Source organism: Mixophyes fleayi, chromosome 1 (genome assembly GCF_038048845.1).
Source record: "Mixophyes fleayi isolate aMixFle1 chromosome 1, aMixFle1.hap1, whole genome shotgun sequence".
NCBI lineage: Eukaryota > Metazoa > Chordata > Amphibia > Anura > Limnodynastidae > Mixophyes > Mixophyes fleayi.
This window is the reverse complement of record NC_134402.1, coordinates 341,785,049-341,803,233: the sequence shown is the minus strand read 5'-3', so window position 1 is coordinate 341,803,233 and position 18,185 is coordinate 341,785,049. Positions and strand designations below refer to the sequence as shown.

The window sequence follows — 18,185 nt, the reverse complement described above, 5'->3', positions numbered from 1 at the left end:
TGTGTAATATGATTGGATAGAATATAGACATACACTAACTTTACCATTTTCTTGTGAACTTTCACCCTTCCTTCTAATATCACTAGTTGTCTTTCTGTTGTCTCAACAATGATGTCTCTACCTTAAACGTTCAGTAGTTGTCCAGCCTTTATGAACTGCAGCGGCTACCTTCAGATAAGTCATTGCCGTTGCTTTTGGTACCTGGGAATTAGACTCCCCCTCACATTTCATAATCTAAGGAGGGAAGGAAATGAAGAGAAGTGGGTGACCACAAGTGGGCAACCACTTTAACGTCTTTAAAACTGAACTACTGGTGTCCCTTATTTGACATTTACATTCCTGCTAACAACACTCTGATCGTTTCCACACAATAAGCATGTTGTCTAGTGCTCACTTTATGATTTTACGGAGTCCCTCGCTTATCACATTTATGACCACTTATAACCCTCTCCATCTGGAAAAAACATTTATTGCCTAAGTAAAGATACTATTAAAATACTAATTAATGTACTCAATATTACATGCCATTATTAATGCACCCTCTGCTTGCTTCCACCAACATTCAGATGATTGTTTTCACCTTTAAGCCCTCAGCAATGCTGCACTGACCCATCTCTTCTGTTTGTTTCCTACCCATGCTCCTCATTATGACAATAATTATTCCTCTTGTTTATTTCTAAAGTGTTGCACTAGGAGCAATATGTTGAAAGTCACCTCCCATTTTCACATAGGTCCTGGATAAATCGTATACCATTGTGCCCTAATTTGAATTAAATAGGCATTTAGCATTACAATTGTAAACAGGATTATTAGAGCCAAATGACAGAAGTTTTTGAAAGATCTCAGAAGACAGATTTAAGTGATTAAGGTATAATGTGCAACTAAAAACATACTAATAGGTTAATTGGCTGCTATCAAAAATTGATCCTAGTCTGTCTCTCTCTGTCTGCCTGTCTCTCTGTCTCTCTGTCTCTCTGTCTGTCTCTCTGTCTCTCTGTCTGTCTCTCTGTCTGTCTGTCTCTCTGTCTGTCTGTCTCTCTGTCTGTCTGTCTCTCTGTCTGTCTGTTTCTCTGTCTCACTGTCTCTCTGTCTCACTGTCTCTCTGTCTCACTGTCTCTCTGTCTCACTGTCTGTCTGTCTGTCTCACTGTCTGTCTGTCTCTCTCTGTCTCTCTGTCTGTCTGTCTCTCTGTCTCTCTCTCTGTCTCTCTGTCTGTCTGTCTGTCTGTGTGTGTGTTATCGAATTTAGACTGTAAGCTCCAATGGGGCAGGGACTGATGTGAATGAGTTCTCTGTACAGCGCTTTGGAATTAGTGGCGCTATATAAATAAATGGTGAATGGGGGTGATGAACTGTAAGGGTAAGATGTCTGTACAGGTTAATGGGTAACCTGTAGAGACAAACAGGCAAAGTGAACTCTATATCTTGTCCCCAGGGACAGCCAGCCTAGATCTATGGGATCTATGTTTTGAAGTTACCCAGCCAAACAAAATGGCAGATTGAGTTGTAAAGTGTTTGAAGCTTGCCAAAAGAATTTTGGGGCTGTAACATAAACTAAATCCCCATAATCTATAATAGGTATCAGCAGCAGTTGCTCAATACACTTTCTGGCCATGGGCGTTAGACATGATTTATTTCCATAGAGCAATAGTATAAATGGAAACCAAATAAAATTATAATTTATTTATATAGGGTTACCATATTACGCAGAGCTATACAGAGAATATTGGTCCTTCACATTAGGCCCTTTCCTAATTAAGGATGAGCGGGCTCGGATTCCGCTAATCTGAGCCCACCCGAACAGTGCGGATCCGATGGGATCCGAGCACTGTTCGGGTACTTCCGCCCGGGAAAAAAATCCAAAACGAGGCTATGACATCCAAGTCTCGTGTCGGATCTCGCGAGACTCGGATGTCATAAATTCGCCGCTTGCGGCCGCCATCTTCATTTGGGCTGTGATCAGGGAAGAGGGAGGGTTGTAGGGTAGTGCTGATCAGTCCAGTGGTGCTTTATTCTTTTGTCCTGTGCTCTGTCCTGCTGAGTCCAGTGGTGCTTTGGCCGGTGTCTGTCCTGCTGAGTCCAGTGGTGCTTTTGTCCTGTGCTTTGTTCTGATATGTCCATAGTAATTTTATAATTATTAACAAATCATAAAAAAAATATAAAAAAATAATTTAAAAAGTATAAAAAAAATTCTAGAGCAATATATTCTTGCAGTCCAGAAATATTAGTACTGCAATATTTACCTACGTTCACTGTTCTTGCAGTCCAGAAATATGAGTACTGCAATATTTACCTACGTTCACTGTTCTTGCAGTCCAGAAATATTAGTACTGCTATATTTACCTACGTTCACTGTTCTTGCAGTCCAGAAATATTAGTACTGCTATATTTACCTACGTTCACTGTTCTTGCAGTCCAGAAATATTAGTACTGCTAAATTTACCTACGTTCCCTGTTTCTGCAGTCCCAAAAAATAGGTACTGCAATCTATATTACTACGTTCACTGTTTCTGCAGTCCCCAAAAATAGGTACTGCAATCTATATTACTACATTCACTGTTTCTGCAGTCCCAAAAAATAGGTACTGCAATCTATATTACTATGTTCACTGTTTCTGCAGTCCCAAAAATAGGTAGTGCAATCTAAATTACTACGTTCACTGTTTCTGCAGTCCCAAAAAATAGGTACTGCAATCTATATTAATTCGTTCACTGTTTCTGCAGTCCCAAAAAATAGGTACTGCAATCTATATTACTACGTTCACAGTTTCTGCAGTCCCAAAAAATAGGTACTGCAATCTATATTACTACGTTCACTGTTTCTGCAGTCCCAAAAAGATAGGTACTGCAATCTATAGTACTACGTTCACTGTTTCCGCAGTCCCAAAGTGTGTGTGGTTTAGGGGTACGCTCTCTTGTGCTGCATATAATGGAGTACAAAAATTTGGAGGATAAAGTAGGGAAAGATCAAGACCCACTTCCTCCTAATGCTGAAGCTGCTGCCACTAGTCATGACATAGACAATGAAATGCCATCAACGTCGTCTGCCAAGGCCGATGCCCAATCTCTTAGTAGAGGGCATGTAAAATCCAAAAAGCCAAAGTCCACTAAAATTAGCAAAAAAAGAAAATTAAAATCATCTGAGGAGAAACGTAAACTTGCCAATATGCCATTTACGACACGGAGTGGCAAGGAACGGCTTAGGCCCTGGCCCGTGTTCATGACTAGTGGTTCAGCTTCACCCAAGGATCTAAGCCCTCCTCCCCCCCCCCCTCCAAAAAATTTAAGAGAGTTAAGCTGTCATCAACAACACAGCAAACAACTCTGCCTTCTAAAGAGATGGCATCACAAATCCCCAAGGCAAGACTAAGGGTGTTGGTGGTTGCGAAGCCTGACCTTCCCATCACTGTACGGGAAGAGGTGGCTCCTTCCACCATTTGCAGCATGCCCTCTGCATATGCTGGAAGGATCACCCACAGTCCAGTTACAGATTTGGCTAATGAAGGTGTCAATGTTGTACACCGGGAGGAGGATATTGATGTAGCTGGCGCTGAGGAGGAACTTGACGAGGAGGATGCTGATGTGGTTATCTTAAATGAGGCACCAGGGGGGAAAACAGTTGTTGTCCATGGGATGAAAAAGCCCATCGTCATGCCTGGTCAGAAGACCAAAAAATGCACCTCTTCGGTCTGGAGTTATTTTTATCCCAATCCGGACAACAAATGTATGGCCATATGTAGCTTATGTAAAGCTCAAATAAGCAGAGATAAGGATCTTGGCCACCTAGGGACATCCTCCCTTATACGTCACCTGAAGAACCTTCATAATTCAGTGTTTAGTTCAGGACCTGTGGCTAGGACCGTCAGCAGTCCAGGGACACCTAAATCCCTTGGTCCTGTTGGATACACACCACCAACACCCTCCTCGTCAACTTCCTCCACGATCTCCATCAGATATAGTCCTGCAGGCCATGTCACCAGCATGACTGAGTCCTCTTCAATCCGGGATTCATCCGAGGAATCCTGCAGCGGTACGCCTACTACTGCCGCTGCTGTTGCTGCTGGTAGTCGGTCATATTCCCAGAGGGGAAGTCGTAAGAACGCTACGTCTTTCACCAAACAGTTGACCGTCCAACAGTCGTTTGCCATGAGCACAAAGTACGACAGTAGTCACCCTAGTGCAAAGCGGATAACTGCGACTGTAACAGCTATGTTGGTGTTAGACGTGCGTCCGGTGTCCGCCATCAGTGGAGTGGGATTTAGACGGTTGATGGAGGTATTGTGTCCCCGGTACCAAATCCACTCTAGATTCCACTTCACTAGGCAGGCGATACCCGGGATGTACAGAGAAGTACGAACAAGTGTCCTCAGTGCTCTGAAAAATGCGGTTGTACCCACTGTCCACTTAACCACGGACATGTGGACAAGTGGTTCAGGGCAAACGAAGGACTATATGACTGTGCCAGCCCACTGGGTAGATGCATCGCCTTCCGCAGCAACAGCAGCAGCTGCATCAGTAGCAGCATCTCCACAACGGCTGCTCGTTCCAAGGCAGGCAACGTTGTGTATCACAGGTTTTAATAAGAGGCACAACGCTGACAACGTCTTAGAGAAACTGAGGGAAATAATCTCGCAGTGGCTTACCCCACTTAGACTCTCCTGGGGATTTGTGGTGTCAGACAACGCCAGTAACATTGACATAAAAGATCCGCTGGCGGGGATGCTGAGAACATCTGGTCCGGACTGAAGGACCTGCCAACCATTGCAGACATGTCTACTGTCGCTGCATTGGATGCTGTCACAATTGAAAAAATGGTGGAGGATTACTTTGCTGACACCGTCCAAGTAGACATGTCAGACAGTCCTTATTTTTACTGGCAGGAAAAAAAGGCAGTTTGGAAGCCCCTGTACAAACTGGCTATATTTTACCTGAGTTGTTCCCCCTCCAGTGTGTACTCGGAAAGAGTTTTTAGTGCAGCGGGGAACCTGGTCAGTGAGCGGCGAAGGAGGTTGCTTCCGCAAAATGTTGAAAAAATGATGTTCATAAAAATGAATTATCAATTCCTCAAGAACAGCACTGGCCTCCAGAGACTACAGAGGGACCTGTGGTTGTGGAGTCCAACCAGGACGAATTGATAATGTGTGAGGATGAGGAAGTACACACTGAAGAGGGCGAAGAATCAGAGGATCAGGATGAGGACGACATCTTGCCTCAGTAGAGCCTGTTTAGTTTGTACAGGGAGAGATGAATAGCTTTTTTAGTGTGGGGGCCCAAACAAACCAATCATTTCAGCCACAGTTGTTTGGTAGGCCCTGTCGCTGAAATGATTGGTTTGTTAAAGTGTGCATGTCCTATTTCAACAACATAAGGGTGGGTGGGAGGGCCCAAGGACAATTCCATCTTGCAAATCTTTTTTTGGCATTATGTGACCGTCCAACAGTTGTTTGCCATGAGCACAAAGTACGACAGTAGTCATCCTATGGCAAAGCGGATAACTGCGGCCTTAACAGCTATGTTGGTGTTAGACGTGCGTCCGGTGTCCGCCATCAGTGGAGTGGGATTTAGACGGTTGATGGTTTACCCCACTTAGACTCTCCTGGGGATTTGTGGTGTCAGACAACGCCAGTAACATTGTGCAGGCATTACATATGGGCAATTTCCTTTATGGCTCCATTATCCCAATTAAAAGGATTTTTACCTGTTGGTGTAATGATGTTATAAACACTACACTTGAAAGCTTGAGCTTTTAAATGAAAAAGTCACTCTTCATTGCACGTAGATTTGCAACAGGGACAGTTTTTTTGTTCCCAAAGTCAACAAATAACACTTCGACGCTGTCTGTCTTTGACATACTTGATGGGATCTCAATGATGAATGCTCTGTATCATGGTCGTCGAAAACAAGAGGTAGTGACGCGCTCGAACTACACCCTCAGTCTATATGCTGCAGAGGATGTAGGAGCAGCCATATGTGCAGTGGAATTTAGACCAGTTGGAGGAGGTATTGTGGCCCCGGTACCAAATTGAGTACAGGGGCCACTCCACTACGCAGTCCAGAAAGCTACCTCGGTGCAACGTTTTGGACTAAAAACAATATTGTGAGGTGTTCAGAATAGACTGGAAATTAGTGGAAATGATTGTTATTGAATGTTATTGAGGTTAATAATAGCGTAGGAGTGGAAAAAAAAAACAAAAAACTGGATTTTAGTGCTTTTTATGCTTTTTTAAATATAAATCAGAACCAAAACCTTGCGTCAGGTGTTTTGGCAAAACAAATCAGAACCTAAAACCTCAAGCTAATCAGAACCCAAAACACTAAAAGTGCCCGGTGCATACCCTTAGCTCACTGTTCCTGCAGAGCAGAAATATTAGTATCAGATATTAAACTACGTTCACTGTTCCTGCAGTGCAGAAATATTAGTATCAGATATTAAACTATGTTCACTGTTCCTGCTACATCAAAAAAGCATGAACCTGCCCTGCCATCAACTAAAACAAGAGGTAGTGACGCGCTTGAACTCCACCCTCTAGATGCTGCAGAGGATGGAGGAGCAGCAAAAGGCCATTCAAGCCTACACAGCCACCTACGATGGGCCACGTGTTTGTGCCGCCCACTTGTGTCGCTTAGCTTAGACATCCAGCTACCTCGGTGCAACCTTTTGGACTAAAAACAATATTGTGAGGTGTCAGGTGTTCAGAATAGACTGGAAATTAGTGGAAATGAATGTTATTGAGGTTAATAATAGTGTAGGAGTGAAAAAAAAATAATATATGGATTTTAGCACTTTTTATGCTTTTTTAAAAAAAAATCAGAACCCGAAACCCAAAATCAGAACCAAAACCTTCGTGGGGTGTTTTGGCAAAACAAATCAGAACCCAAAACCTCAAGCTAATCAGAACCCAAAACACCAAAAGTGGCCGGTGCACACCCTTAGTCCTAATGCCACACAGATAGGGCCCTGGTCAGGAATGGAACTGCTGACCGCAGTGCTGCTAGTTGTGCTTCCCACATGAAAGGGTAGGATGAAGCCATAAACATAAGTATTTATATTTGGATACTGATGTCAGATAAGTGTTTTTTTATTTTCAATAAAGTGTAACACACTTTGCAGGTTTAGCCTTTGTCCTAAATAACTTGGATACAAGCTAGTAGTATTTGCATACATATGATAGATGTGGATCTTCAAGCAATGGGAAGGTCATTGTGGTGGATAGAATTTGGCCCAGATATTGATACAATGTGGGATCTTACTGATAAATGGGAGTTGAAACCACTGTAAGCCATGTGTTCAATACCTGAGCAAGATTGGTAGCAGTACAGTGTGATCAACAATGTTAATAGCTCTTACAGAATATAGGAATATTGCACCAGTCAACTGTCTTTCATTCCACACTGAATTTTATTGCAGATTTTAATATGATTGTTACTGTAAAATGGTTATGTTAAAAACCAGATTGAAACAGACTAAAAAAATGTGATGTTTTGTAAAAGCTGCTGATTTAAGAAAGAACACATTGTCCATGACTTTGAATAATATAGGAAGTAAATATATAGGTCTGTGAATAGAAACAATGCTTCTATCACCACTTTTGTAGATCGGGATGACTTGGAAATTTGACCAGATGACAAAATAGTTTAGTAAGGCAGCAACAAGTTTAGCCAGGACACTAGGGCATAGGAATTTTGAAACTGGTCGACCCCACATTGATTGCTCAGTTAAAAGCTCATGTGCAGCCTCGTCTTCACATATTTGAGTAAACGTGGCTTTATTACATTTAATGGGGGAGCTGTGGAAAGTGCCCAAACAGGACATCTGAATTCTGGTTACAGTTATGCCTCAACATTGAGGACATAACACACCCCACAAAGTAACTGAATTCACTGCCAATAGCAGTGTTGTCAGACAGCATTGTGTTTTCGTTATTGGTACTATTGGTTTCTGATAGCAAGAGGAATCCAATAAATTTTTAATGGCCTTGCAGTATTTTGCTCGATTTTTGATGAAAATTGTCAGAGTAGTATTGGTTTTTCACAACTCATGTTTGCCTAGTTCCTTTTATCTTGTAGATCTATATTAGAGTCATTATGCTTCCATCACTTCCACCAGGCATCTCTGTAGTGGCATAAGCCAGTAATATCTGAAGTAACATATGTAAGGTGAGCCCTACAGAGGCAAGGAGTTGCATCTGCCCTTCCTCAGACTGGGGAGTGTGGCTTTGGGCTATGACATCATAGCCCGACGCCGCAGTCCCAGCCAATCACAGACATGGAGGAGTAGCAGTCGGCAGCTTCACAGGTAAGAAGCTATTAGCTGCTGCCCCTCTATGACAATGGCCAGTGCTCACTGTGGGGATATGCAAGGAAAATGATAACACTGAATGAGTGTCACTCCTTCAGTGTTATAAGCGCACCTAAATCTTGGCACCCTAGATGATATCCTAGGTTCATCTAATGGTAGCGCCAGCCCTATGATAGCTTTATGATGGAGGGATGTTCATTTGTATGAACAAGGGAGGGTTGTATCTTACCTTTCTTGATAGTTTTAAGCAGTATAGTTTTAATGAATAATATCCCCATATTGTGAATTCACATCTATTACTACTTTAACTAGGTGACCTCATTCAGATGGGTAGTTTCTGTAACAGGGCATTTATCTCACTCTTTTTGCCTTTATGTTTTATATCAAAGGTCCTTGCTCTAACTGAAAGCAATGTAGAGATAGGTGGTGGGGTGCTGTGCCAAAATGAAGGAAGTCACCACCTTATATGGAAAGGTGCATTACTGCTGTGACTACAGAACACAAGACAAACATGCAGGAGTAACCGTTAAACACTAAAGACATACTGATAGGAAATATCTGTGTAGTGAACATTGCAATATTGCAAAGGTTTTTTTTTTTTTTCAAGTAGTGTTATCATTATATATCTTTTATATTACAGATGTGGAGCCACCTACTCGCAACTGATGAACACAGTGGGCATACATCCTACATGTGCTGAGGAAGTGACAAAGCTGCACATTACTAAACGCTCAGGACTGGACCCCACAGTCACCGGTTGCTGAGGTTAACTACCATCCCGGAGAAAGATACGCCATCTGTCTGCATGGTGAAGAGAGAACCATTAACATCATTCTGCTACATGTAACCACTTTACTCATAGCCATATGATATATGTCAGATCCTCTGCAATCAAAGGAATTATGTCTTACTCATTGTGAAAGGCTTCTGCCAGCAGTAAATTACATCTGAAATTCAGTGCACATTTCTACCACATTCAAAGCATTCATGACATGTCTGACGTGAAATCAGGTGGAAAGGAGCTGATAAGACGGTACCTTCCTCTGACATAGTCTAGTACTACAAACATCCAGGAGATGGAACTGCAGACCAGGAGATGTTCAGTGCACAGGTAGGCTGTGTAATGTAATCCAGCACTCCGCCTGCTGCATGCCTGGAGACAAAACAGTACAGGAACTTCATTCTATATTTAGGGCTCATTTATCATCACAGAATGAATACCTCTGCTTTCCCAAAGCCAATCAGCCCCTGGATCGCATTAATAGCTTTAATGTTGAAAACTCATTTTTCTGTCAATAATTTTTCTACTGTCTTCTCATCTTTCTCTGTCCTTAGAACTTTGCAAACTGTCTTTCTGTTTGTTTTTCTAGTATGTAGTTAAAGTGCAGAAATATGGCTGATTTTTATCTTCAGCTGTCAGCGTGTTTTCACCTATTTCCACATAAGTTAAACTGCACAGCTCTGTAATGGGTGATCTTTATATCCTGGGGGTCACGCTGCGTTTAGCAGTCTGTATCTTCCATGCCGAGTATGAATGTACTGCCTCCAATACTGTGCTTATTATAATGTGAAGTACTGTGGGGTAAAAACCTCACACTGTGCCACCAATAATTTCATGTTGGTCTTTGGCAGTGTGGTAAGTTCTACCAAAAGCCCAGTAGAAATGGAAACATATATAGCTAACATATCATCTGCATACATTAACTATGTCTTTGTTATGCACATTTAGCTTAAGCCAGATACAGCGTAAGTAGTTTTGTCTTCCTTACTTATGTGTATGACCCTATAATACTGTTCGCTCTCAAGTTTAAGTATTATTGTGACAGATGGACAAACACGCTGAAATGTCTGAGTGCTTCATGATGTGTTGCTGTTGCAGTTTAAGCTAAATTGCCTCAAACATTACAGAATAGGATCAGCAATAATTTCTGTTGCTTTCGGGAAAGTAGTACTCAAATTGCATGATTTTATATCCTTTCATATCACCTCTAATGTTCATTGCATGTGACTTAGTGATCCTTATGGAGTTATAACTAATCACATATTGTGAACAGCTTAAAGCTATTTCTGTCTCAGTACATGAGATCATTTCTGGCTCAATAAATAAGCTTAGATCACCTGGGTATCGACACCCATGCGCTTTGCTTACAGCCTGGTATAAGGGGTGTATTTGAGGACTGGGATGATGTAACATACTTAATGATGCTTTGCAGTGAACCAACGTATTACCCTTGTATGTTGACTTGTTATATAAGTGTGAGACTGCAGAAGGATCTTCAACTCACCACAGAATGCAAATGTAGTTATACCTGCATGTGTGTCGCTATACAGATTATTTTCTGAAGTTCTACAAATTAATGTCCCATTCTGCAGCTCACTGAGAGGTTTACGTCAGTAGAATTAGAATTAGGAGGAAACAGATTGGGAACCAAAATACATTTGGATTGCTGCCTGTAATTTGCGGCTAGGCTCCCAAATATTCTGAAACCCACATCACGCTCCTAGCCACCATCAAAGGCTTACCGTCTCCTTCAGTACAATAAAAAACAACAGAGGACATCCTGAGGAAACCATGTCCTAAAATCACTAGCCTGGCATGTCTTCCCCACAAGGAGATATGAAAAATGACATCTGACATTGAATGTTCCTTTAGCCAAGGATCTTGCACATTGATTTCACAGGGCTCTGGATATCTGAGCTGATGATCTGTGTGCGTGATTTCCAGGTGGGATTTGGGAGTCCCAGTTCTTACCGAAATGAAAACAAATGCTTGTGCTTTTCATCCACACCATGTGCTATTTAAAGCTAGCTGATTTTCCTGTGATGTATATATTGGTCAGTTTCAAAGATAGATTTATTCCATAATTTCTTTCTTCTGTCATACAGATCTGACTTACTGCATTTTGATGCTTGAAAAAACAGATGGAAAATGACCATGGATAAAAATAGTTTATTTAAAATATGCTTTGCTTAGTTATCGTACTACATTTGCATTTCTATAATGACTTGGTGGGAACTGCCGTTGTGAAAATACATGTGGTAATATAATAAAAAGAAGAAGTAGATCACTTTCTAGACCTCTGTAGAAGAGGAGGTGCCTTCATCTGAATATAGTTTTAAGGAAATTTGCGCCTTTAAGAAAAGGAAAAATCAAGGAACAGATACCTTAAATTGTTTGACAATTTTTACAATTAGTTTTGTGAATGTCACTTATACTGTTGCTAATAGGAGCATTTTAGCTATAATTTGTATTTAGTGTGTGTTAAAGGGTTCCACAGTTTGGTAAATTGATACATTAATTATTTTTTTTTATAGACAAATTTATCATATTACCACTGAAAGAAGAGCTGTAATCTTTCTGTATATATATTTCAGCATGCATTATACATAGCACCTAACAATACTCTTGCTAGAGACATGCCTCAATGTATACAGCTGATATTTCCAATAGCAGTGACATTGTTTTCTGATAGTATGATGGAGGGGTGCCAGTGACTGTAGCAGCACATATGAATATTGAAGTGTTTACTTTTCTTAGTTACTTCTATGAGTACAGCCTCTGCTTTAGGTTGTGTGCACACACATATGCACACCTGCAGTATTACTCACACTTATGGCACAGTGAAGATTGCCCTAGTCAAACTGGTGAGTTTGCAGGTTGCTGCATGATGTCATCTTAACAGTGTTACAGTATTTAGAGATTCGATAAAACCTTATCGAAATCTAACATAAACACTCTTCAAGTTTCTGCTAACTCTTAAAGGGATAATATGTGATATTTTAAAATACCATTCCTTTCTTTTAAAAAGGCAGTAATATGTATGTATATATCTTTCAATGAGACATCTAGAAATACAGATACCACTAACACTAATAATTTGTCCAGCAACAAAAATAATTATTTAATTTTATTGTTGTTATTGTGTCTGTGGCTATATGTGAGTAAAATGACTTAGCACTTGTTCAGTAAAGAAAGATATACAATATAACAATGAGTTTTTAAGTGTACAAAGTCTACAATATCTCTATAAATGGTAACATGGTGATGTTCCTGTGTTCCATGCAGGCAAAGTTTTGGTGTCTATTTTCAGGGATGGTTGAATTGTTATCAAAACTTCTACTTAGAATATAAAAATGTAGACGGGTTGTGATACCGACAAATGATGGCTTGTGTATAAACTCATTTGAGACATACAGGCCTGAAAATGTGCTGGTATTAACATTTGAGCTGTGCGTTACTGCATGAATAAAGAAATTAAAAAGCTTTGTACCAAAAAATAGTTCTGTCTCATTATTGAGGGCTATCTTCATTACAAGTCCAGATTAGTCTCTATACTTCCAATGTGATAGCTGCCATGTACTCCTTCAAGGTGGTTGCTGCTACAATCACTAAACAGCCTATGTTGGGGAGACAGAGAAGGAAACGCTGGTCTTCCTGCAGACATACTGGATTCAATACTTTAGTGTGTGTAGCACTCCATCTTCAGGACACTAAAATCATATTTGTGTCTGTAATGAGAAATCACTTAGTTTACAATGTTCTCTGTATTGGGCAACTGCACTTTAAGATTTGCAGGCTACTGTATCTATATCAATGCCTGGTAGCAAACCATGTATATGGGTCTGCCTACCTCTAAATACTATTTGTTTTCAATATATGTTAGCTGTGTGCAACTATAACTCTTGCTGGAATAGTGTTCTAATTAGATCCAAGGTGTGGAAACATAGTGTTCTCATTATCTCAACCTGACTGAACAAGTTTCTTTATTTCAGCAATGTAACAGGTAGTAATTATTAAGTATGTAACAGGAAGCAATTTGACAAAATGTCACAGTCTGTGTGTGGGGTTTTTCACTCCCTGTAGCCTGGCCTTTTTTCTTATCAATCTGTATTTTTTTGGACGCTTGCCTTTTGAACAGCTGTCTTCTGCTTTGTTACAATGTTAACACCTGTATTGCTGTAACAATGTCATGCCAGTGACTTATGCGCTATTTAGTTATCTCTATCAGTGGGTGAGACCATGCTTCATGAAAACTACAATCATACTACCTGTGGAGACTATACCTGGTGGTGAAATAATGTGGTGTTATAAAGGAGGGTACTATAAAGAGAAAGCAATGTATTTCTGGAGAAAAGTACAACCATAGTCCAATATATTTTAATAAAATGTTGATGATGTTACGACAACCAGTGCGGCATAAACTTATAGAACAGCTAGAAGAGGTCTTCACCTTTAGCAGCCGCCTTTCCCTTAGAGACTGGTTATGCTCACAGGTACTCTGATGCCCCCAGGTCTTAAACTCAAAGTAGTATAAGTTTATACTCACACAGCTGCGCACAGGTACAGTAGATGACACACAGAACAGAGGCAGGCCAGCGATCTGCAGACTGGATGGAGCACCGGAGGGGATGTCAGGTATCAGCACGGTCAGGGTCACAGGCAACGGTTCAGAATCCAGGGACAGGCAAAGGATCAGGATCACAAGCGATGATTCAGAGTCCGGGTACAGGCAACATGTCAAGGTCACAGGCAATGGTTCAGAATCCAGGAACAGGCAATTGGTCATACACAGGTAGTCAAATCCAAGGTTCACACCAACAATAGCTCAGGAGCAGGCTAGGCACAGGTAGACTGAACTATAACCGGCAGAGAGGCAGTGGGGATCAGCCGTAGGAGACTGTTAATTAATGTCCCCTGGCCTGATTTGCGCACGCGCCCGGCTGGCCCTAATGCCGGGATGCGGCGCTAACTACCACAGCGTCTCGGCTGTTACCTAGGCAACAGCCGGGACGATACCCGGAAGTGACGTTCCGGTCGTCATAGCGACGGCCGGGGCGCAGGTGAGAGAGTGGCTCGTAACAGATGAAAGGTGTTTACCCACAACATGATACAAAAAAAAACATTGCAGCTACCATTCTATGACATACAAATAGTAATCATCCCAAGTTACGAAAGAGAGATGTGCCATACAGCCAATATAAAATATTTTAGAGTTAGATTTTGAAGTAAAAATCCTAAAAGATTTAAAGGGACTGCAAATTTATGTTAGAAAAATCTGACATAGAAGACATTTTCCACCTCTTTTGTGCAAGCCCTCTCTTTTTCTCTATACTGATGAGAGTGAGTGAGAGTTCCTACCCTATCTTGGGTCTCCCCAAGATAGGGTAAGTTAGTATCTGTCAAGCACATATGTGAACAGACAACATATAAATAAATGTTACAACTCTTCATGGCTGCATGAAGTTAACCATCTTCTGTGCCAATGCAAATCTTCATGAACAGTATTAATGAGAGTATGAACATCCCTTAGACTGAAAATATTTCTTGAGAAATGGTCTTGGATATTTCCAAATTATAGGGGGTCTGCTAGCTTCCAAGACAGGCTCCTGATTGACTCTGAAATACCATAACATCAGTGGCATGAATGTTCAGCCTACACACACACAGCTAATTTAAATAATATCTAATGAATTGCTGCATTCAGTGTAAGAAAAAGGAGGGATTCCGTTTAATAGCTTATTTTTTATGAAGACTACCATGATGATGCATGTAGGTCTAATAATGGAGAAACCATAAATAAAAAACAAAAAATATAAAACCACACCCTCAATAAGTTATATACCCTTGATGTAATAGTCCGCTGGCAGTAGTAAGGCTGCAGGGGAAGATTATTGAGAAGCAGAAAATAGCTTGGACTGAGAGAGTCGGGAAATATTGAGTCTTGTGGATACTATGACTAGTGATAGAAACAGGGTCCAGCTGCCACCCTGCCCCTTACCATGCCCTTATTTAGGTTGGACTCTGTACAACAGGGTCAACCACACATGATGCAGATAAACTGCTGCTATTTTCAGAATTGGCAAAATTGTTCATTCTCTGTTAAAACCATGTGCACAAATCCAAATATTCATTTTCACCCTATCATATTTACCATCTGCACTTTTCTCCCATGGAACCAATGAATTAGTGAAATGCTTAGACAGAACACTAAATTGTGACAGGGTGGATCTAATGACGTCGTGAACCAAACTGGGGGAAATTACTTCAGTTCTAGTGCAGCACATTAATCATACTTACACAAATATGGATAACACATAATTAATACAGTGAGCAAAATCACAAATACATGGAAACACCTAAGTATGAGTAAAAACCTGTAGGGACTAACACAGAGTGTAGCAAAGACATACCAAGGACATATAAGCATGACAGACAGTAGACAGATATACGACAACAGGTAAGGCGCTGCCTGTGAGCTTACATTCTAGAGGGAGGGAGAGATGGTGAGAGACTGTAGAAGCAACTGGGATAAAATGGACATGGTGGGCAAAGGAAGAAAAGGTGATGTTGGATAGCGAGCATGAAGAGGTGAGTTTTGAGGGAGCATTTCAATGTTTGTAGGGTTAGGGAGAATCAGATGAGGCAGAGTAGTGTTCCAATAGTGAAGTGCAGCATGCAAGAATCCTTAGAGATGGAAGTGAGAGGAGGTGAAGAGAGGCTTACGTCAGATACAGCATGGAGTGGCCTGGTGGTGGTCTACCAGAGATCTAGAGGTGTGGGTTAGTGATTTGTAATTGAGGATGAGGAGCTTGAAACGAATTCTGATCATATAAGACAGATCGGGAGCCAGTGAAGTGATTCTTTGAGATCATCCTAGCCCAGCATTCTGGATGGATTAAAGGGGGAGTCAGGAAGGCCAGTCAGAAGGAGGTTTCAGTACTAAGGCAAGATATGAAGAGCAAATGGACAAGGATTTTGGTAACTTTCTGAGACAGGAAGGGGCGGATTTTAGTAACATTATGGAGGAGGAGGTGGCAGGACTTAGGGAGTAAATAGGAAGATTAAAGCTGAGGACATAGTCAAGGTTGCTTCCAAGTGGGCATGGGGACATGGGAGAACGTGATGTTTATACAGGGAAATTTAGGTAGAGTTAGGAACATTGGTATTGGGAAAGTTGCTGAGCTGTTTTCTCCTAGGATTGTGGGGGAGGCCACTAGATAATTTAACCAGTGCTGGACGATCTAGGGTTATTTGTCTGTATGGCAGTGGGACCCCAAGCTAAGGGTTTTCTTGCTATAGTGGCACCAACCCTATCATAGCCTACTTTTTGGGGGTACAACTTTTTCCCCCCTTTAATTATTTTTTTTACTTAATAGCAAAGTCTTGCACTGACAAACCCCTTCAAATACGACTCCTGACAGGCGTATCTACCGATGCTTCAACCTCTATTGTAACTAAGGGGTGCAAAATGCCCTTAGTGTACTTCCCATGCGCTTAACTACTACTTCTCTCCTCTCTTCTGCCTTTCTAAGTATAGAGAGGTGCATGTATCACGTACGTAGTCTGCACATGTGCAGGAAGTAAACACGTATTTACACTAATGAATTGCACTCTCTCTATATGAGCCCCATAGAGTCTATGTGGTGTGTGCCCTATATACTGCATATTGCACACACTGCATTTCATTTCATACACCACATGCTTAGTGTTGTAGTTAATTAATGTTTCTAATGGATATGAACTGCCTGTTGCTGTTGAAACAATCTCTTGAGAAACTAGAGTTTAAGGCAAACTGGATCAGCAAAATAAAAATCTTTAGTACATAACCATGTTTTAATAAGGAGATTGTGTTTCATCGGCTATACTGAATTCCATTAATTGCTTAGACATGACCTGGTAGTGATACACTGGATCTCTATGTTACTGCTCCCTGCTCTATACAGAGTCCTTTGAATTCATTGTTCCCTGATCACCATAAAAACCCTCACTGAAGCCTTACTTTCAGCAAGAAGCATTCACTATTGTAACTGTTCCAACAATTATTATTATATGGGATCACATATGGTGTATATGAATCTACATTGTATTTCATATGTTATTTATGCACTCCACCAAATAAGCGGATCTGTAATCAATTTGTGGATAGACAAATGGGACAGATCTGGCTTCAAGTTGCCGAAAGACCAGATCACAGCTGTGATTTGTTTCCTGTTGGCCAATGGAAGCACTCAGAGGCCAATATAGCCACCCACTGGCAGGATTTTCTATCCTGTCAAATCAAATTAAATCTGATCTGGTATTGATGGTGCAAGAAAATCAGTTAGGAAACCAAACAAAATCAGCACATGATTAGTATCAACCCATAAGTAGCTACACTATGCAGCTATTGGTTGCTTTTTAACACTAGTTGCCTAACCTCTACATTCAATAGTGGAGCAAGACTTAGAGCTAAATTTACTAAGCTGCGGGTTTGAAAAAGTGGGGATGTTGCCTATAGCAACCAATCAGATTCTAGCTTTCATTTATTTAGTACCTTCTACAAAATGACAGCTAGAATCTGATTGGTTGCTACAGGCAACATCCCCACTTTTTCAAACCCGCAGCTTAGTAAATCTAGCCCTTTATACCTTTAGTACAACACACATGGGCCTGATGCTGAATTGGAGGCATATGTATCAAAAATTCTGCACCAAAAGTTGCATGTTAAAAAACATACTTACAGATATATATTTAGCCGGGAGCAAATTAAGATGAATCTAGCTCTGCAATAGTATATGCGCCAGGTTTACGAAATGTGTACATCAGACATATTTACACCCAACTCAACCCGTTTGCGCAATGTTCTGCAACTGCTCCATTTGTAATCTGAAAACACTTTTTCACATTAATTTGAATATGTATTGTGACTGCACCACTAATACCTCACATTAACCACACTGTTGAATAAGAATTCTCTCACTTTATTAGAATACATTCATCCAATTTATGTACAATGAACAAATGTGATTGAAAAAACAATATTTATTTTTTTTGTAACAAATTTTATACCAAACTATATATATTTTGTTTATGTTTAACTCTTTAATGAAATTAAAAGACTGTTTTTG

At 40.8% G+C, this 18,185-nt stretch overlaps 1 protein-coding gene across 4 annotated transcripts in view; it reads left to right on the top strand.

Annotated features, from left to right (window-relative positions):
• Positions 1–12,590, top strand: part of TXNRD2 (thioredoxin reductase 2) — an 89,925-nt gene extending 77,335 nt beyond the window's left edge. For 3 of the 4 annotated variants that reach the window (XM_075216672.1, XM_075216661.1, XM_075216645.1), the window contains one exon: positions 8,938–10,641. In XM_075216672.1, the coding sequence (XP_075072773.1) occupies positions 8,938–9,061 (124 nt within the window). In that variant the 3' untranslated portion in view covers positions 9,062–10,641. Of the gene's footprint in view, positions 1–8,937; positions 10,642–11,183; positions 11,515–11,553 lie in introns of those variants that run through there. The other variant, XR_012693370.1, reaches the window with a different exon arrangement.
• Positions 12,591–18,185: the final 5,595 nt, after the last annotated feature.